We start from the raw sequence: 15,798 nt of genomic DNA on the forward strand, positions 1-15,798 counted from the left end.
TTGGAATAATCTGTGTTAAATTCCTGGGGAAATGCAAAGAAGATAACAGCCAGATTGCTTCCCTCCCTTATCTGAATTCCAATGTCCATTAGAAATCTTATGGTGAAAAGCTGAACTACACATCAAAATCCATAGGAAAATATTTTGCCAAGAACCTCAGCTTAAATGAAACATCTCCAAAGAATCCTTTGTCAACTCTTAAACTCTTTCTCACATCAAGGCATTCTTGACACAAATCTCCTTACCTGAAACACTATCCAATGTTTTATTTCTTCTATAACATATGACATGTGGTCATCTTTCATATTTTCTGTAAATCATCATTTTGATATCCACAGTATTTTTTATTAATAACACCATAAAAATACTGAAAGAGATAATTTCTGATCATATTTCAGAGAGTGTTCTGGGAGCTCACTGTCAAACCTTGAGGGTGAATCTCTGATGAAAAGGGTCAGCAAGCTGATTTGACTAAAGAGAAACAGAAAACCTAATTGTGAGAGCAACTTTGAATATTTGAAACTCTCCATGTATCTGTGTAGTCATTTGCTTTTAAACAGACATAAAATAAGGACTGTCATCTTTTTCCTGTTTTATATGATACTTAGATACTCTGTGTTTGTTTCTTCAAAATACATTTCTAGTCATTGCTAAGCTTATTAGCTTCTAATGGCACTTGTTTCTGACTCTTGACATCTCATCCTTGCATACATCTCATTTGCTGCTAACTCTCCTCAGTTCTCAGCTTCCCTTTCCCCATGCTGCAGTTCTAGTAAATTTCCAAAGCCAATCACTCCATATGCTTAGAGGCATATTAAACTTCTGTCTTTTTTTTTTCTCACATTGTCACATCTTATGCTTCTGATTCCCAGAGAGACACAAATTAACAAAAAAGAAAAAAAAAATCATAGATCAGAGGAGATAACCTAAAATAATGAACTTTTTTTTGGTGGATGTCATGTACTAGCGCTGCTGTATGCTTTGCTATCAAAAGCAGGTGAGAAGAATTATTTCTGCATGCAAATTGTTGCTCAGCTTCAATTAAAGAAGCAGCATAGATCTATCACTTCTCTTTAATAATGTAAATTTATGAACTAGCCTGGTGTTTTGCCATCCATCCACCTCAGCTATGGCTTTGATGCTTATCTATTGCTTATATAAATCTTACATAAATTCAACTTATAAAGCAGGAAGCACAAAATACCTTGCATTTGGTTTTGTTCACTGAAAACACAGTAGAACCATATTGTGTGTGGGAACACAAATGTTTTAAATACTTAGCTCTGCATAATTCTTCTTCTTGTGCTTTATGTGTGCACATGAGTGTATATGCATTTCTTTGTTGCTTACTGGAGGGGAAAGTATTTTATAGAAAGTCATTATGACTGAGTTTTCTGTTTTCAAGTAGATCATGCATGTGGAACAGGAGATTATGAAAAACATCCTTAGATGATAGAGACTGAGAGATAGTTATTAGCAGCTCATCTGCAACCATTCAATAGAATTATTATTGAATCTATTATTTTAAAGGGTAGCATTAAGTCCAGACCCTGAGAAAATCAGGATAGCCAGGTGCTTGGCTGATGCCTCAAGAGTGATAAAAAATGCTATTTGGAAAAGCCATATATGTCCTTTACTGATGAATGTGTTCATACAACCTGATTAGCTCAGACAGGTTCTGATCCAGCTTTTAAAACATGAAGAAAAGAATAACTAAGGTCTAACTATATTTTTTCCAGTAGCTTCTGTCATTAGTGGATCTGAATAAGGCACTTAGTTCATCGATTAAAAAAACACAGATAAAGCATTCTAATAAATTTTAAAACTGATTTTCTGTTTTGAATCCAAGAAACTAGAAAGATTTCTAATTTCTTATTAACAGACTCACAGATTTGCAACATCTACGCTGTAATTCATTATCTGAATTAAATTCTGAATATCATTGCACAAAGAAACAAGTTTAAGTGAATTTTCTCCAATTATTTTTCATATTATAGAACTGCATTCAAATCCATACACATACTGGTTTTGGATAAACATAGCATTTTCAAGATCTCTATGCTGTATGAAGAACAATCTTTAAAATGAGCAATGAGTAAGAAAGTACAATTTGAGGTAGGAATCTAAATCAGGAATCAAATGTACATAACCTTGCAAAGTCTTGATCCTTATGAAAGGGATTGCAAGTACCTGCCAATAACTATTTCAAGAATGTAAACATTTGGCCTGCCAATGTGCTATCTACATCTATAGAAAATTTATAACTGGAGAAAATGGTATTTAATTTTGAAATAATACAGATTGAATATGACAGGTTTCTTGGCACCAACAGCTATTAGAATTGTGCACTGCCCTTGATGGAAAGTGACTGAAACCTTATTCCTTTGAAAGTTAAAAACAGTGAAGGACAAAAATCCTTTAAGATTTAAGATAACTTTAAGGACTCAAGCCCTGTTGGCTGTAGGCTGCAACAGCTAAGTAAATACTTCATTTCCCCTCAACTTCATTGTTTTGAAAAATTTTGACCTTACTTCTATTAATAATCTTGGTATAATACTTTCCAGTCTTTTTTGAAATCCAGGGCTGTATCTGTATGATAGAAGTGCAGTGGACTGCAGAGATATCCAAAGTAGCTCTGAACGATACGAGACAGGAGAATAAAGCAAAAGACCCAGAGCAAGGCTGCTGTCCTAATTCTGGCACATTAATCACACTGATAGGTCTATATGGCACAGCACTGCATTGGCTCCCACACCTGAGAATGTTAAAAAAATCTGTTATAGAGGGAAAATATTTCTGATCTTCAACATCTTTATAGTTATAATGACTGCCATTCAGTCCTCTTTACCTTCACCTATTGAAATCAGTTGCAAACAGAAGACAAATCATGCTAGACAAGATCTGATACACTTGGGAATTTTAACTTGAAATATCAACTCCTCACAATATCCTATAGAGCAATGCAGAAGTGGAAAAAAAAGATTTAGAAGATTTTAAAGAATTATTACTTCTTTGCACAGTACTGAACACATTATTCTTTGAAAAGCACCAAAATAGTACTGCAGTCCTTAAAACCATTATGTAATAAATTCTGCAGCTTTATTTCTTTGAAAAAAGAGGATATTTCTTTATGATTTTTATCACTGCAAATTGCTTCAAAGTAAAGGCAAAAATATTAGTTTACAACGTTAACACAATTATGTTCTTGTTTGCTTTTATGTATCATCACCTTCAAGTATTTTGTATTGACCTTCAGTCAACACAATCTGTTTTAAAATGCCTTAAGCTAAAAGTGTGAGAGGTAGGTTTTGTGGGCAGAAAATGCAAGCATTTGAAACAAGCCATTTATTCCAGCTCAAGTATCCCAAATATTGTCTACAAAATAAAATACCCATAATGAAATTATTTAAAGCAGTTATCTTTTACTACAATCGACAATTCTTGTTGTAATGAAGGATGCTGTGCTAAGCCTGCATATTTCAGAGGTCAAATTCAAAACAGGATATATATAAAATTTCTAAATTAATATCAGCTTGATCTGAAAAAGAACATTATTTAAAAATGGAAATCCAATTTCCTTGCTGGCTCATCAATACTTAAAAGGTTAAGCTGGTAAAATATAATTCTTTATTCAGGCCTCTTCTAAGGTACTGAAGGCAGAACAAGTTGTTGCCTAGGACAACAAAATATTTAGTGACTGCATTTTATCTGTTTTTGTAGAGAACTTGTGGGCTGGCAGAAAAGGTTATTTTCCAGGGGTTTAAAAGGAAATAAGAAGTTTATTGTACTCCCTGGAAAGGAGATCGCATTCTGAAACTTGGAATATGAATCTTCTGATAGAACACCTAGATTTTAGACAGAAAATCAAATTATAAGGCACTTTGTTTGTTCCCTGAATGGAGAGAGATTTTGTTAGGATACTTCAGAGACAGTACTCTCCCTGGCAATAGGTAGAGCAGGTTGTTTTATATTGCAAGATTTTTTTTTAATAAATCAATCATTTGTGCTACCTTGTATGTTACAGGACAAGAAAATGATTCTGCAGATGGAACACAATAGGTACTAAAATTGCTAAGTTTTGATTATTAGTGCTAAATATGACTGCCAATCACTACCTGATTATAATTTGTTTTGAAGAGAGCACGGGGAAGAACAAGAAAGAAATAAAAGAGAAAAAGGGGGGGAAGTTCTGATTTAAAAAATTCTAAAGCAAATGTTTGCCTCAGAAAGGAGGGAAAAGCAATTGCTATCTGTAAATTTCAATGGCTAGGTTTATGAATCAATCGTGGTTGTTTTAATATCACTTTTAATTAAAAAAACAAAATTTTTTGCCATTGGCATAATGTAAGGAAATAATAGAATCAGGGAAATTACTTCAAAGTATTTATATCATGTCTTCTATTTAAATAACCTGTAGTGTAAAATGACATCAGGTGGATTAGAAAAAAATCATTGTACTACAAAAAAATATAAATGTCATGACATTGTTCACAGTGCAATTCCTTCCTTCCTTCCTTCCTTCCTTCCTTCCTTCCTTCCTTCCTTCCTTCCTTCCTTCCTTCCTTCCTTCCTTCCTTCCTTCCTTCCTTCCTTCCTTCCTTCCTTCCTTCCTTCCTTCCTTCCTTCCTTCCTTCCTTCCTTCCTTCCTTCCTTCCTTCCTTCCTTCCTTCCTTCCTTCCTTCCTTCCTTCCTTCCTTCCTTCTCTTCCTTCTCTTCCTTCTCTTCCTTCCTTCTCTTCCTCTCTCCCACTTCTCTGGAGTCTCAGCACTACCATGATCCAAAGTGGGAGTGGGAAGAGGTAAACACAAGATGTTTAAAGGAATTGCCATGGTTTATGTCATCTTGTGATCTTTTGCAAATAACAGTATAGAGGAAAGAGAATGATGTATTTTAAAGCTACTTTCTTTAGCGTGAGGAACAGATGGAAGCTTGCACATCAAATCACCCCAAGGCTGTAAGATCACTACCTATGCAAAATGTTACATGGAGAAACTGTATGGAAGAGTTTAACATGTTATCAAGATAAAATGCAGGCACATGGATCTCTTGAGATACAGAGCTACCAATGAGATTTCTAGAGACAGACACAGTTTCTAAATTACAAGTAACATCCACAGTAATTTAGGAACTGAGTGACTAATGGAAATATCAGAATTTAAAACAGAAAGTCTGATTGCAGAAAGAATAATTTTCAAATGCAAGATCCAAAGATCCAAAATTTAAGACATAATTGCAATTGGTACGTATTTAATTATTGCAAAAGAAACAGATAAGCATTATTGAAACCACTTTGAGACCTCTATGGGTGCCCTGGATAAAGAAAATCTACACAGCTCCTGCATATGGAAAAACAATGCTATTTGTATAATATTACATGGCTTTTTTTGAACATTTAATGAGCCTACTGATCCAGTGTCAAAGGTAAATAGAGAAATTTAGAGAGTTATTCTTTGTATTTGCAACCACAGTGGCTAACACGTATGAATGTAATCCAATTTACAGAATTGTCTTACTAATTCAGGAGCAACTGAACAAATCCATAATCTTACCTCATGAAGAAATAATGATTCATGATGAAGGCTATTCAGTTCCATACTCATCCTCAGAGTTTTTGATATGAAAAACACAAACAACTCTTCTGTTGTCAAAAGAATGTTTAATATTTGGTCCTCTATATATATTAATTAGGATATCTTTACAAATTAAGCCAAAGAATTTGAATGGATATCGAAAGTTTCCTTCATATTTCCTCAAAGAAACCAAGGTTGTCCATTACCCATTTCAAAATTGTAGTTATTTAATAAAAAACCCACCATAAATGTAGTAGAAAATGTTTTCCTGAATGTATTACTGTATTAATTAATTAATGTATTATTAATCTTACACATAGGTTACTACTCTACTAATGAGGAAGAAGACCCAAAGTTCAGTCTGCCAGGCAGAGAATTTTAAAGATTCACCTTAAAATTTCAAAGGCTAGAAATATCTGTTCTCTAGTAAAAGAGGCACATTTGTTTTTGCAGGAGACATTCTCAAGAATTTTATGCTATCTAGAAACTGAAATAGAAGACTTTTGGTTTAGATATGATTGTATCTAAAGAATCCCATTGGCTCACATAAATTAACTTCAAGAACTTAATCAAGTGCCCTAGTAATATGCTTCCAAATGTTTGTAAAGAGTGAAAAAAGTCCCACAACTTTCTACACTCCACAACTCTAGAATATATTTTTAATAACAAAATACCTAATAACTTGAGATCCCACAACCTATTGCTAGTGCAGCCTCATGGTCTTGAAAGCTCTTCTGATCAACAAAATTATTAGTGCCATTTAGAAAGCAACTAAAGGAAGAGCTATGGACATCTTTATCAATCAGCAATGTCTCTGGGAGATCAGAAAGGTCTGTGGCTCTAAACACGCAGCTCTTTTCAGTGATATCAAATCTAGCAGGGGGCTCTGAAGTAGAGAGGGAAAGGAACAGGAATTGTAATTCTGGAGTTGCAATGCCTCAGAGTACGTTTCGTTCCTCTCCCAAAACTGTCTCTGCAGAGTGGCACATTCAGGAAATTAACAACAAGAGAAGAAGAGTCACAGAGTAATTTTTCAAACAGAATCTGAAGGACAGCCCTCCTAGGAAAAAGACATCTTTTCATGCTAGATAGCATGGGAAATTAAGCTGTCAAGTGAGCACTGTACAAAATCCATCCATTTGGTGTGTACTACCCAATCAAACTGTGGAGTTACTACCTGCTTTGTTGCAGTAGATGAAGAGGCTGCCAAGTGAGACACTAACCTGATCAAGGTTTCTGAATGCAGTATGTGCAGTGTGTTAAGTTCTTTAAGCACAGACTATATGTGGCATGGATATTGTAGGTGTATTAGTCAGCTAAGGCCTCATGAGAGCTCTGAGCACTAAGCAACACAGTGGCTTCCATAACTTTGACATATAGGCTTAAGCTAGATACATATAAAGAAATTCTGACTTTGAAATTAGACATTTATCATTGCCACTCTGTGACTGTATTTGACCTGTAAAGAGAAGGACCAGAAAGATACAGAACAAGGATTTCTGGGTGTCTGAAATTACGAAATGATGTAAGACTGTTTGGTTTGCAAATGGGACCATTAACAGGAGAAATTATACAAGTGTGTAAAATGAACCATAGCACAGGAAAGATAAATAGAGAAGGAATTCAAAGATGAATTTGATGAGCTACTTGCAACAATGTGCAACTTTGCCCTTAAAAACTTGTTATCTGAGGACCAAAAAGTGACAAAATTGATGTCAGTTTTTGAGAATAGTTTAATGGAAGATCCAAGGTAATACTGACCCCTACACCTGCCTCAGGTGAAATAGCAGGAATTTAAAAATGCATACTAGTAATGCACACATGAATAAAGACAACAAAGAACAACTCAAAGTAAGGATGCCTCATATCTCAGGAGCCTACTGGTGTTCCTTGAAGCAGTCAAAATCATGTAGAGAAGGTTAACGATTTGCTTGATCTGCTTGCCTGAACTTCTAAAGTCTTTTGATGAAGTCACTCTTAAAAAACTTTTACAATAGAAATCCAAAAGCCACAAAACAGAAGTCGTGACATTAAGCCATAACATGAGGCTCTTTCATGGAGAAATAGCTGTTTAAACCAGGAAAATGCAGGAGAAATTGCAGTTTTCAAGGTGGAAGAAGGTTTCTAGTTAATTCCTCAAGAGATCTGTGAATGAAGCTCAGCAGCTCAATATATTTATTCATTCTATAGGGAAAAAGACCAGCAGTAAGATTACAAAATTTGATGATGACAGGAACTTATTCAAGGTTAAAAAGTTAAAGACCAGCTGGGCCCAATTCCAGAAGTCTTTGAGCTCAAAATTATTGTTTTAATTATGCTATGCAAATAATTCATAATATGCTTGTTCATAATATACTTGCTACGTAGCCTTCCCTGGTCCTCTGTTTATGATGATTTTTATAGACACCACTGTGGGTTAGGTAGACTCACGGATCTGCTTCACTATGTCTGCTGTTAGGCTCTTTCATTCCTACAGTAAAAACATCATGGGCTTTAATAATCATGTACTCACTTTAAATAAAACTGAAGGGTCACTTTTCCATACAGTATACAATTCAATTAAATCGTGGGACTCATCAATGACCTTGTGAAAGGTCTAAAGTATTAAGCTCTAAACAAATGGAAGGCAGTCCATTGGTGACTAATTTCTCTCTCTGGTATTTTTGCTCTGATCCTGAACAGCAATCATTATATCCTAAGAGAAACCAGGAGTGTAATTTGGGAGAGATTTTCAAGGACACTTCTCCAAAAGTTTGAAATCTGGAGAGTAATTGAACCATATCGTAAAGATTGATTTTACAGGAGACAAAGACTGAATCTACTGTGTGAAAGAAGGATGTATGAGAAGAGTGCACGATGAACTAATTGAGAAGAAATGTAAACCAGGCCACTTCCATGTAACCCTCCTCCCAAGAGTTCAACTATCTGTGATTCCAGACCTACTTTCAGTACAGCACAGCTGTGCAACTGTTCTCAGTTTCCTTTTGAAAATTGCTAGGGCGTGAGAGGGAGCTGTGAGAGAATGCACAGGCTGGAAGCTTTCAAGATAAGAAAGGTAAAGTTGCAGACATAAGTAAGATTGTTGAGACAGGGAAAACTGGCACCTCAAGGATTCAAGAAACAACACTCACATGAAAAGGCATAAAATCCTAATGAGAAAAAAGAAAGGGAAATCAGAAGATAGCAGCTCAGCACTACCACAGATCAGCCTGTTCCAGCGAGCCCCAGAGGCCAGCTCTCCTCTTACCTGAGTGATGACTACTTGCCCATTATACTGAGTGACTCATTTGGTGGGAGTTGATTTAATGCCTAGTTCATTAGTCTTACAACGTATTGTGTGTTACACGACAAATAACCTGCTTTGTGCTTTTAAGGTGTTTATATCTTGCCTGAAGAATCTCTATGGTGAAAGCTCCCTGAGGAGAGTGAGTCCCACAGGGGGAGGGTTACGTAACTAATCCAGAATAACAGACAAGAATAATATGATTAGTCATATAGAAAAACACTTATACTTTAAAGCACAGGTGCACAGGTGGGTTTGGGGATTATAGAACATACTGGACTTTTTTTTTCAGCAGATGATGTGTATTTAAGAAAAGTTCCTCATAGTTACAGCATTGAATAAATTATATCTGAATCTGAATACAGAATCTGATCTCTCTAATGAGCCAAGAAACCTGGGAGACAAAAGCAGAAGTGTTGGGAAAACCTAATCTAGGAGAAGGCATTCTGAATACTTACAATCCCAGGATAAGAAAATTAGAACAATGTTTCCCAGAAAGCACATCACAGAAGGAAATGGATCTGGGAAAATTCTAAATGATCTAAATGAAAAATTAATTAGTGAAACAAAACCTAAATTTCAAAGTCTGATTTTTTGAGAAGGACTGAGAATGCTGGTGGGAGTTTACAAGAAACACAAGTGAATAACTTTTAAAATTACTCTTCTGATTCAAATGCTTTTAGAAATTGCTGCTTGATTGCATTTGAAGAAACACATGCTCTATGTACACATAAAAGTTTGAAAGAAACTAGCACGAAAGTCAGAGATGACATTACTTTGCTGGAATAATTTGAAATAAATTTTAGGAAGCTGAATATTAAATTTGTTTCTTAATGCCAGAGAGCTGGCTGAGGGACCAGAAAAGCAGAGGGAAGGTGCCCTTTACCACCAGTGCCTCAGGCATTCTCCCTCTCTCATATGCTTGGTGCTGTTCTCACAGTGGTTTTAAATGTGCTTACCTAGATGATAATTTACAAGAATAAAAAAACTGTGTTAAAATAAAGTAAGAACTGTTCTTTTTAGGAAGACAAGAAGTTCTGATCATCCCAGTGTCCTACGGGAAGAAAGGGTAAACCATGAAGGATAACTTTAATAATAGAATCATTTAAGTTGGAAAAGACCTTTAAGTTCATTGACTTCCACCATAAACCTAACAATGTTAAGTCCCACTAGACCATATCTCTAAGTGCCACACCTACATGTCTTTGAAACACCCCTAGGGATGGTGACTCAACCCTGCTGACTTCCCTGGGCAGCCTGTTCCAATGCTTCCTCAGTAAATAATATTTTTCTAATATCCAATATGAGCCTTGAGGCCATATCCTCTTATCCTACTGCTTGTTACTTGGAGATGAGACTGACCTCCACCTTGCTACAGCTTCCTTTCAGGTAGGTGTAGAGTGAAAAGGTCTCCCCTGAACCTGCTTTTCTCCAGACTGAACAACCCCAGCTCCCTCAGCTGCCCTTCACGGGACAGGTGCTCCAGACCTGCTGCCCTTTCGGGATACGCTCCAGCACCTCAACCTCCTTCTTGTAGTGAGGGATCCAAACAGAAGATATTATCTCTAGCATCAAACCTGTTTCTACCCCTCCATGGTTGATTTCCCAATAGCTAAATGGAAAGAAGCACCAAATATGAACAAAGGGATTTCTTGAACCAAATTAGGTATGGCTTTATGCAAAATTCAGTGGCTAAAACTGTTTAAAAAGCTGAAATGAAGAAGTTATAATTTCTGTAGCCCTTGACCTATTTTTATTGCATATTAGGCATGACTTTAATTTAAAATTCTTGTTCCTTTACAACTTAAGCATCAAGGGTCACCAAACCAAAGGTACTCAGAATTCTTTTTAGGATTCCCAGTCTGTTTTTTTCTTATTTTTCAAGTGCCTGGATTTTGACCTACTCAAGTGAAGAGCCCTGTTCCTGAGTTAGTGTCTTTGACCTTTATGCCTTCTTTTATGAAAAACTTTCTGCAATAAGATTTTTTTGCCATCAACTGAAGAAGTGAGACCTTTGAAATCAATTTCAGACAGCAGGCCTGCTGGTCAGAGCTACGTATCTCGTTCTGACAGACTGCACAATGCTTCAAACCAATTTCTTGTCCATTTCTGAAAGATTCCCTTCAATTTAAAGAAAATAGTAATAGTAAATACCTTTCTAAGCTACAGATTTTCTCAGTGAACATAATATCACATTAAGCTTCTACTGATTGGGGGGAATCAAATATGGCAGAACTTGAGCAGTAATTCTTATAAGACAAAACTTTTATTAACTCTGCTCTTGAACAATATAATACAAACATATCAGGTGGAAAAAAATATTTATAGATTCCTATGTCTATAGAAGTACTTATTCAACTGTTAAACAGATACTTCTTGCAAACTCATGGCAAAAGGGGGTGTTTTCCTAAGAAGTACACACCTTCAAATGGAACATAATGTTAAGCTTTAAAGTTAGAGGGACATAGGGGTTTGGTTTATACTAGTTTTACATAAGTGTATTCCTGTTATCTTCAGTGCAGGTACTCACCTCTTCATCAGTTTAATCAAGTTTGGAATCAAACAACAAACCTTTAATGACGTTTTAATGATCCACTTGGGGGAGCTAAAGGGTAATTTGTTTCGAAATTGATTGTGGAAAAATGGGATGCAAAATTGCACAAAACAATAAGAGCAGAATATTCTACTTTTTTCAAATTTTGCTGGTTGATGACCTATATTAGCTTCTGAGGCAAAAGGTCCCCAGTTCTTATTAAAATTCCAGCCATTTAGAGAAAAAAGAATCCCAGTTACAACTAGCTTAGCAGCAGACATCTGTAATGCATCAATCATATCCTGGCTTCAATTATGTACCTACAAGATACATTAAATGAGACAAAACACATGAGGCAGAGTTTGGCCCTTACACAACATTTCTGTGCAAGTTAACATCACCTGTGACAGCAAGAAAAGAAATTCTAACATTCAATGGTTTTGTCTTCCAACTAATATAAAATAACTCCTTTTATGTTTTTATTTCTTTTGTTTAGATGCTGGTCTCAGGCTACACCTGCCTGTGCCTCGGGCAGCAGTTACCGTGTTGCAACAGGGCTTTGCACCGTAGCTATGTTCTTCATTTCTCCAGCCTGGGACACAGTGGGAACTGTTTCCTACCATAAAACTACACCAGCTGCTTTATCTTATGCTCAATGACTATGGTTACTGGTAGCCCTAGGTCTGCTCTGGGGCTCAGGCACTAATCAGAGGCAGAGATGTCATATCTCCTATACCTGAATGAAGAGCAGAGCCTTTTGTCTCTGAAGAATCAATAACATGATATCAGGCTTCTCTCCAGGTAGAGGTTGCCCTAAAAGTTCATATGAACTGACATTACAGTTGATTTCAGAAGTCATAGCAAAGCTACAATCATCACTCTTTTATAAGAGAAAACAACTCACTTTCAGACACATAACTCACATGAAAATTCCACTGGCAGAGCTGTACTGTCAATGTCTTCACTGTAACATTACAGTCTTCACTATAACAACACAAACTTCCTCTCATTCCAAACTACCCGCAGTGCAGTCCACATTAAAGTTTCTGGTTGCCCATATGTGGACATCTAATCAAACTGAGTCATGTAAATGAAGTTTCAAGCAAAAGTGACAATAAAATTAAAAATTGTATTATTTTAGAATAACTTACTAAGTATAAGGGTTTCCTTATTTCATGTCTAATTAGCTGGAGCATATGGGAAAAGTAAACTATAAGTACCTCTACAGGAAGTACAGTTTCTAGGTACTTTAAAAGCATAGATGTGTACTTTGTAGCTATAAACTCCCCCAAAAATATTTTAAAATGTCATTCAGCCTCCTGAAGGCAAACACAATCATACTGATTGAATACCATGCTAAAGACAATGGCAAAGTAAATGGAAGCAAAGGGTACAGTCAACCTATCTACAGATATGAAAGGTGTAGTCATTAACAGCACTTGAGTGTATTTGTGGTGCAAATTGCTTTTCTGCATTCTCCTTGATGTACAAGGACAAGTACTATATAATGTATTTGGGAGGAACTACTGCTATAAATTAATCAACTTACATTAATTAATTCAATCTCCCATATTTTTTTCACAAGGTCCATCGATGTATAGCCATTAATTAGAAAGGATTTGGTATAGTCACCCAGTTCAATGGAATCCAGCCATTCAGCTACAGAGGAGGGGTTGTAACCATCGTGACCAATCTGCTTCATCTGAAAAACAAGGATGAGCAAAAATTACTTGTGATACTCATTAAACACCTTTCAGAAGAGGAGTTACATGTATTGTTTTCTTTGGGTCAGTTATCTTATTCTCTGATCAATAGTCTTTGAATGGTTAGTACAACATGAAACAGTTTTGTGTTTAAGCAGACTAGAACTTAGTTTTCGATACATCTTTTTCTTATGGATGCTTGCCTTTCACACCAGAATACACCAAGACTGTATCTGGAGTTCAGTTCTTTCTAGACATCAGAGAATACATAAGTGGGGAAAGACAAAAGGGTAAAAGAGACATTAATATCCTTACTGCCAAAAAAATGTCAGATTTTCACCTCAGATTTCACAGAAAGGGAAGAAATTAAACTGAGAAATGGTCCTTTTGGTATCATACTACAAATGAAATATATGGTCTTGGTTATATTATTCCTAATTTATTTTTTCTACCAGCCTATACGTTATTTTATAACAGCTGAACCTGCACTATATTTTTCTGTCCCCAGGGAAGGTTTAAAAAAAGTCTCTTTACCTGCTCACATTTTTCATGGCACTCCTGGGAATTAAACATGTTTTAGATTGCTCACTGTCTGTTAAGTTGCCTGAGATTGGACAAATGAATCAGGTATTATCAGAATGGAATTGACAGAATAATGTAAACAGAAGTGCACCACTGGCATGCACATAGAAACACAGCCACCTAATGTAATAAACCTTGTTTTCAGAAAAAACTAAGAAATACCACTAGCATCTAATTTTTCTGAATTGTGTTAAGCTGCCAGGAAGTAAAAGCTGCAATTTCTCTTTCAAAACTGCCTCGCAGTGACACAAGTGAAGACTTTCTAGATGGTGATTAAAGCCATAAAAGATAAAAACCTATAAAGCCTCTACCTATGCAGTTTGTTACACCACACTGTTTTAATCAATTTTAAAGTATTCTACGATAGTGGCAAAAATAGAAGTACAACGAGGTAGAAAAGATTATGAAATGGCCTCAATATTCTGCACATATGGTCTTTCTATGGAAGTGTAACTATTGCTAACTTGATAATACACTGAAGTGGCAAATTGTTAAGAAGCTTATGAGGGTTAGAAACAATGGGTTTTGCATAGGTTCTCCTGACTGTGCAGGGTCACTGCAAATAATAAAAGACAGTCTCCCATTTTTGCTTACTAATATAGACTCCTACTTTATGAAAAACAATGGAAGCATGACAGAAACATAATGTTTTGAGCTTAAGTTTCAATTGAGTGACAAAGTAATTCAAAAGGTAGAAAATTCTGATCTTAATATCTTGCCTGAACCAATTTATTTCTCACAGTTTATTTGAAATACAATTTAAATTCAGAGCAGAGAAAAAAAAATTAAAGTCTGTATTTGAAACCCATAGCAGTGTTCGTCAATCTGTCCATTCAAATGCAGAAAGCCAGCATGTCAGGGTCTTGATCTGGGCTTGCTGCAGTGCCAGAGAGGAGTGATGCAAGCACACTGCAACATGAATATGAGAGTTTACTCATAGTCTTCTGCTGCAGATGTTGGTTATAAAATATTAATTGCAATATTTAAATGATGTAACGAAATCATTATCTTAAATCATAAGAGAAAGTTAACAGAAATCACATAATTAGCAGTGGAAATCAGAGCCTTTCAGCTCACGGCTGTAATAAAGGAATCATACTAGAAAGAAAGCTCAGTTTTGTTGTTGGACTTGACATTTTGGAATTTACTTTCATCCTAATTTAGGATGAAATTATTTTAAGTTGAAAAGCATGGAAATGTCTTCTTTCATTGTTGTTCAGACTTACATTAAATATTAGATTGACAGTAGTCTGTCCAGCAGACTGCAAAATACTGGAGGAGCCTGGGAGGCCTGGCTCCTAGGAAACTTATTTCAGCATCTGATTGTAAAAAGAGTGTGCTTCAATAGCAGACACTCGAAAAGCAAGAACCCCATAAATGGAAGAAGAAAAATCTAGTATAGGGAAGACTTGAAGACATATAGGCCCCCAGGGAACATATGAATTTTGGAAAATATAAGGTATTTTTGTTTCCTTTCTCTAACAAAGAAAACTGAAAACAATTTTCTGTGAAAACAATTTTTGACATATCCAAATGGGGCATATTATACAAATTATTTCTTGTGTTTATTACTATTTGATCTGTACATTTAATAGCTTCTGATTTTAAAATGATTTTTTTTGGCTTCCTGATTTGAGAAACCCTTGCAGTCTGGTCCATACTTTTGGTAACCCATCAGCCTCTATGAGAAGCAAACACAACGTGGCAAGTTTCTAAATTCTCTATTCCCACTGGATATCACCATTAAAAGAATTGTTAAAATTGATATTCCTCTACTACAGCTGAGTTGCAAAGGGCTGCAGGCAAGTAAACACAGGTAAACAATACAATAAGCAAGAGGCTGAGAACAACTGAAACGGATGTGAATATTTCAGTCTTCAGATTTGGTGCCAATAGACAAAATTGTTATTGGGTCACTCAATAGTCTGTATGAAAATACACTGGTCTGTTGTAGGGCAGCAGCTGATTCTGCAAGCATTTTCCCCCTCCCTGTCCCAGAGTTTTGTCTGCTTGTATTCAAGGCCATGCTGCAGGTAGTGCAGCTCTTAGCCTTGGATCAGATCTGTGTGAGGAAGAGCAGGGGGAAGTCTGGCCAGGGCTTTAGCCAGACCCCACCTTTTGCAGGAG

At 36.0% G+C, this 15,798-nt stretch overlaps 1 protein-coding gene across 14 annotated transcripts in view; it reads right to left on the reverse strand.

The window, feature by feature from the left end:
* Nucleotides 1-15,798, reverse strand: part of ANKS1B (ankyrin repeat and sterile alpha motif domain containing 1B) — a 405,789-nt gene that overhangs the window by 140,306 nt on the left and 249,685 nt on the right. For all 14 annotated transcript variants that reach the window (XM_088165098.1, XM_088165094.1, XM_088165099.1 and 11 more), the window contains one exon: nucleotides 12,936-13,088. In XM_088165098.1, coding sequence (XP_088021224.1) covers nucleotides 12,936-13,088 — 153 coding nt within the window. The remainder of the gene's footprint in view (nucleotides 1-12,935; nucleotides 13,089-15,798) is intronic.

This window comes from Sturnus vulgaris, chromosome 5 (genome assembly GCF_052056855.1).
Source record: "Sturnus vulgaris isolate bStuVul1 chromosome 5, bStuVul1.hap1, whole genome shotgun sequence".
Taxonomy (NCBI): Eukaryota; Metazoa; Chordata; class Aves; order Passeriformes; family Sturnidae; genus Sturnus; species Sturnus vulgaris.